This window comes from Sycon ciliatum, chromosome 4 (genome assembly GCF_964019385.1).
Source record: "Sycon ciliatum chromosome 4, ocSycCili1.1, whole genome shotgun sequence".
In the NCBI taxonomy this organism is placed as follows: domain Eukaryota; kingdom Metazoa; phylum Porifera; class Calcarea; order Leucosolenida; family Sycettidae; genus Sycon; species Sycon ciliatum.
Genome location: NC_088646.1, coordinates 28,771,127 through 28,777,126, shown reverse-complemented (window position 1 = coordinate 28,777,126; position 6,000 = coordinate 28,771,127). Strand labels below are relative to the sequence as shown.

Below are 6,000 nucleotides of genomic sequence, written 5' to 3'. Positions count from 1 at the left end.
GAGCTCGGCGTCAGTGCTGCCATCGCTGGGCCGCCACTTGTTTTGTAGCTAGCTGGGTAGGTACTAGGTCTAGACCAAGCCAGGGAGTCCTTTCCTGGTCTACGCGCTACAAACATTGTGCAATAGAGAAAATATGAACAGGTACACGACGTAGTTACTGGTGACAGAGTGCAGTGTGGACAGAGCATCGCGTGTACGTCACGTACTCTGAAACGGCACGCCGTTTTTATTACATAGTGTGGATAGGCCCTTAGATCTTGCAACGACGTATTAAAAGAAAAGAGGGCACTGGCTTTAGCCTTGGCTTGGGAAGGTATGTAGATCTGCTGTATTTAATTGGGAAACGAGCTCGGAAGTTGGCCATCTCTCTAGTGATCAGGTTCACATTCGTTTACACCTCAGGTTACACCTCAGGTACTACTACAACTAGTACTTCCGCAAAAGGGCTCCTAGCTCCCAGAGCAACAGTGGAAGCTGCAAGCTACATGACTGTCCTTAGAAGAATGAAGGTCTAAACGTCTACCAAGGTCTACACGCTTCTGGCGCTCGGTACGGTCGCAATGACGTTGCCCTGAGCTGGGCACATTTCTGCACATCGCCCTCGCAGTCGAGTCGCGCTCAGTCACAACAGTCGCGCTCACAGCAGCCCTGGACTGGAGAGAGAAGACACATAATTGTTACAAAGCGGTGCAACAAGAAGACGTCCCCTCATGCAGCAGACCAGTAGATCTACGAATGTCGACGGCCGTGAGCTAGAGCCAGCAGATGTGCAGGCATGCTTGCCTATCGGAGGCGAGACAACTGCTCGCAGCGATGGTGCCACATCACTTGCCCCTTTCTAGTAGTACTCGTGCTTCTTCATGTACAAATTAGTGTTTGTACGCCATCGTCGACAGGAGCGGTTTCGATTTGCAGCAGGGATGCAACGATAACGCGTTACAAAAGACCCTGTTCTGAATGTACCAGTGATATCCGGAGGCGCAGGGATGGATTGTTTCGTGGTAGATCTACTACTACTTGCGCAGCTGATGCTCAGCTAAATCGATCGACGCGCTGGGAAGCAACGCAACTGGGTTCAAGATGGAGTCGGGATGACACCAACCCTTCTCCATCTCCAGGACGCGGGTCAGTCCCAATACATGCCAGACTGACGCTGCGCATGGTTGTCGACAGATCGCTGTTCGTCACATTGGGCTCGTCGATGCTGAGCGCCAGAGAACGAGCACTGGAGCTGTTCAACATCTCCTCTCGGCACTTCACTGCACTTGGAATTACACTGGAGCTGGCTCAATTGAAGGTATGGTCGGAAACGGAAGACTGCAGCATACTGGAAGGTGGACTAGTCCGTATGTTGAAGTTCATCAGGGAATGTGCTTGGAGTAGTGTCGGAGCTGTTGCGGACATGACAATAGTGTTAACAGCAGAAGAGTTGGGCACACACCGAGGTGCTGCAACTCAAGGAACGGCCGGTTCCCCCTGGGCTGTGGCTATTGTGCAAGATCACCTGGAACAGCCCAGTACTGTGGCTGCTCTGATATCACACGAGCTCGGACACGTCATCGGCCTAGAACACACGGTTACTGCCGGCCACGTCGGCCATTCCACCCCGGTGCCATGTCCCTGTACGGATGTAGAGAACACATGTATCATGGATCCCGTACCCCGTGGTACACCCACCATGTGGTCCACGTGTTCCCGAGCCAGGGCGAGGGAAGTACTCCATGAGCGAGCAGCTTATCTCGCTTTCACTCACTCCTGTCCTGGCCATGTGATCACAGAGGAAGTTCTCTGTTCACATTGTAATGGACTAGCAAGTCAGCAATCTCATTACACCAATTCAAGGCTACATTCGAACAGAAAGCAAAATACCCCGCCTCGCTACATCAGGTCAAGACCATGTTCCGACAGAAAGTGGACTGGCGTGGAACTGATCAGCAAAATGAAGCTGCAGCAGTCAGATCATGTGACATGTTGTCAATGGTCATCGAACCTATACTCCAACTGGACTAAGCAGCAGGTACATGTGGATGATGCATCTACGGTTAGTGTGTCAAGTAGAACAGCATACAGGGACATTTCTCAAGTGCAGAGAAGACTGGCTGGCATGAGTGAATCTGAAGATGAGGCAAGCACTGTCAAGACTATGAAGATTAGCTTCCAAGTGGCCGTGAACGGTACGTGGGGCGGATGGGGACGTTGGAGCCCGTGTCCGCGCACGTGTGGCCAAAGCGAGCGCTACCGCCTGCGCCGTTGCTTGCCGCCAAGCGGAGTTCCAGCAGGAACGGCGACGAACTGTGACGGTACAAACTTCCAAGCTGCTCTGTGCAGTGCTCCGCCGTGCCACGGACCAGGGCTGGAATGGTCGCAATGGTCGCCTTGCACCGTACGGTGCGGCGATGGTGGTATGCGACAACGACAGCGCAGGTGTCCGGTAAGCCTGGCCGTGGCCGAATGTCCCGGTGGCAGTCAAACCCAGCAGTCGCCGTGTAACCAGCCACCCTGTCAACGTGCAGGTATGCCTGGCTGGTCGCTGTGGAGCGTCTGGTCACCATGTTCTGCTACATGCGGCAGTGGGAAGATGAGCCGCGGCCGATGGTGCAACACTCCCCACCAGCCGCAGACATGTGGCGGTACGAATACAGAGACACGTGCCTGCAGCCGTAGTCCCTGTGGCATCATGTGGTCCGCGTGGTCGCAGTGGACTAGCTGCGACCGGACGTGCGGCAGTGGAACGCGACTGCGACGTCGACAGTGCTCGCGCGACAACCAGTGCCTGGGCGAAGCACTGCAGGCGACGGCATGCGATAGCACTCGATGTGACTCTGCCATTCCAGCAGGTGGTGGCAATGCAGCTGCCGTATGGACACAGTGGACAGAGTGGCGGGGCTGCACGGAAGCAAACTGCCACACGCCCGACAGCTTCCAGCGGCGAACACGAGCATGCACAGGGTTTCCGACGGCCTGCAACGGTCCCACAACGCAGCAACAACAGTGCAGTTGTAACAGACTGGCTGCATCATCTCACCGCTACGGTATGACGGAGCACGCGCCCATAGAACAAGGTCAGAATGATACACAGAGAACGCTACGGATAGTTGCTATTGTTGCCGGCTCAGTTGTGGGTGTAGTGATCCTGATCATAATCGCCTGCTGTGCATTCAACAAGACATCTAAGTCTTCCACAAACACACCTGTCAAGGCTGCAAGAGAACCGCTCGCTCAGCTTAGTGCCAACAAGATGATAGGACAGAGACCGAAGGAAAGGCCGAGGCCTGGACTGGCCAGACAGGCTGATCCATCACATTATCACAACGTCATACACGGCTATCCGAACCCAAACAGCTATGCTGGTTATCCTGTTCCCCCGCCGCCGCCACCACCTCCCCCACCACCACCACCACCGCCGCCGCCACCACCACCACCACTGCCTCAGCAGCAGCCACTTCCACAGCCATACTCTAGCCATATGTATCCCCAGTCTGCTCCAGGATACACTTCCACTAGCACCTTACCCAGCAGCATTCCGGCTTCCACGTCGACTGTTTCACAGCAACAGCAGCCACATGCACATCAACCACATCAACAACAGCAGCAACAACAGCAACAACAGCAGCCACAGCAGCAGCAGCAGCCACAGCAGCAGCAGCTACATCAATTACAGCAGCAGCTGCATCAGCTACAGCAGCAGTCACAACAGCAGCAGCAAATGGTCCAAGGGCCCAATGGGATGGTGTATGCATCGGTTCCACACCCGGTGCTAAACCAGCTATCCAGTCTAATTCGTCGACTCAATGCTCAGCAGCACGCGCAGCGCACTTCTCAGCGGCACTCGCAGCGCACTTCTCAGCGGCACTCGCAGCGCACTTCTCAGCATCGTGGGCGACGCAGTGCACGGCAGAAAAGGCCACAGTACCTGCCTGCGTACAGCAACGATTCTGCTTACGCAGCCCCGACACGAAGAAGTTCACGGTGCAAGCGCCGGAAAAGCTCCTGTAGGCGCAGGTCGCACAGGTCGCAAGCTCATATTCTGGATCTGAGGAAGCAACAAACAGGCGGGCACACCGACTGTTCTTGTTCGACAAGATACAGATCCACGTCGAAGCGATCCAGGCGGTCAAGTCGCCACAGACACAGCAGAAGGCCGTCCAGGGCCAGGCACAAGCCACACATGAAACCCACCATCACCACCGGCCATACTGCCACCCCCACTCCATGGCTTCAACCGGTGCTAAAGAAGCAATCGACCCAGGGACATCCGAAAATGCCCATGCCAACGCCTCGCCCTCGCAAGTCACTGATCAGAAAGTCCCCAGGAGCAAAACACCTGTGTCCATTTGCCTGTCCGCAGCCCTGTCGCCATGTCATCGAGGCACACAACAGAATTTATGAGAATGTTGCAGCGCAATGAACCCCACATGATAATAAATGATGACTCACTATATTTTGCCGCGGTGTGGCGTGGTTGAGCTAACAACAGCATAGTATAAATTATTGGCGCTGGGCAAACTGCTTTATATAAAGCCTGTTGACATAATAAGAAACATCAGCAACAAATGAAGCTGCATAGATGTCCCTCAGAACTTTGAAGAAACATCTTGAATAATCAAAGCTGCACTTGCAAGTTGAGTTGTATCGCAGCCATTCTCTTTTCCCACGCCTTTTACGGTGCATTGATTATTTAAATTTATTATATTAGCTATAAGGACACAAAGTGCAGATTTGGTCGATCCACCTACACATCAGGAGCAGAGGGCGTCAATGTGCAGGCCGGGTGTACTGTATCTACCTGGGTGTGTGTGTGTGTGTGTGTGTGTGCGTGCGTGCGTGCGTGCGTGCGTGCGTGCGCGCGCGCGCGCGTGCGTGCGTGTGTGTGCGACCTAAGAGTTCGTGGCCTCACCAAGGAATGGTACCCTATCGCCTGTGAGTCCCGCGCTGACTGGCGGACTATGTACGCCGAGCCTGTGGAGAATGTGCCTCAGCCTGACCCAGTGGTATGTGCGGATTGCAATCGGTCATTCTCGCGCCCTGGAGATCGTGCTCGCCACAAATGTGTGGTTTTGCGGGCAAAGCCGATTGCTGAGCAGCGAGGGGCTTGCCACTGTGGAGATTGTGGGCGTTGGTTTCGCAGCAAGGGTGGTCTAGCTGTTCACCGCTGTTCCGCACCTCAGCCTCAGCCTCCCGAGCCCCGGCAAGTCTATGTGCAGGATGCCTGCTGTGCTGCGCACTGTGCTGTGTGTGCCCGCTGCTTTCGGTCTGTGCAAGGCCGCGGTCGTCACCGGTGCTCGAGGACTGGCCCGTGCCCGACTGCCCAGCAGCGTAATTCGTTCAGCCATGTATGCGTGTGTTCTCGCCGGTTCCGTTTGCCCCACCATCTCCGGCGTCATCAGGCTGCGTGCTCCATCTTCCTCTCTGATGCCCCTCCGGGGCCCACGTGACCCCTGTGGCAGTGGCTCTACAGGACAGGACAGGACAGGTGTGTGTGTGTGTGTGTGTGTGTGTGTGTGTGTGTGTGTGTGTGCATGTGGTACATGGTGTGTGTATGTGTGTGTGTGTGTGTGTTTATGGTGTGTGTGTACGCATGTGCGTGTGTGTGCGTCTGTGTATGTAAGTGAATCCATGTGCGTGTTCTGATGCTCCAACCGGTGATGGACTCCGTAACTATGCATGCGCATCTAACCTACCCAAACCTGATGCACTCTGTGTTCATGTCCCAAACTCTATGAATGGGACAGTGCAAGTGTTGGAACTGCAGCAAACAGTTACCATAGTTACAGTAGAGACCAATGGCCCACTTACTAAGACATGACAAGAGCACAATCATGAGTTACCATGGTTACTGAGTCATATCTCCATAATGAGGAAATGTGGCATTCAAATCACGACTTCATTAGGAGCTTCGAGCCACAAGTTAGCCATGGCAGGGGGCAATTCTTGGAGCAACATGGCCTCTGAAAGTGACCCCCATAACAGCATCTGAGTGCAAAACTAGTGTACCTTTCA

General features: G+C 54.5%; 1 protein-coding gene across 1 annotated transcript; it reads left to right on the top strand.

Moving 5' to 3' along the window:
• The first annotated feature begins 255 nt into the window (after window positions 1-255).
• LOC135815488 (uncharacterized) lies at window positions 256-4,701 on the top strand. Its single transcript, XM_065328796.1, has one exon. The coding sequence runs from the start codon at window positions 776-778 to the stop codon at window positions 4,406-4,408; it is 3,633 nt and encodes a 1,210-aa protein (XP_065184868.1). The 5' UTR covers window positions 256-775; the 3' UTR covers window positions 4,409-4,701.
• The last annotated feature ends 1,299 nt before the right edge of the window (window positions 4,702-6,000 follow it).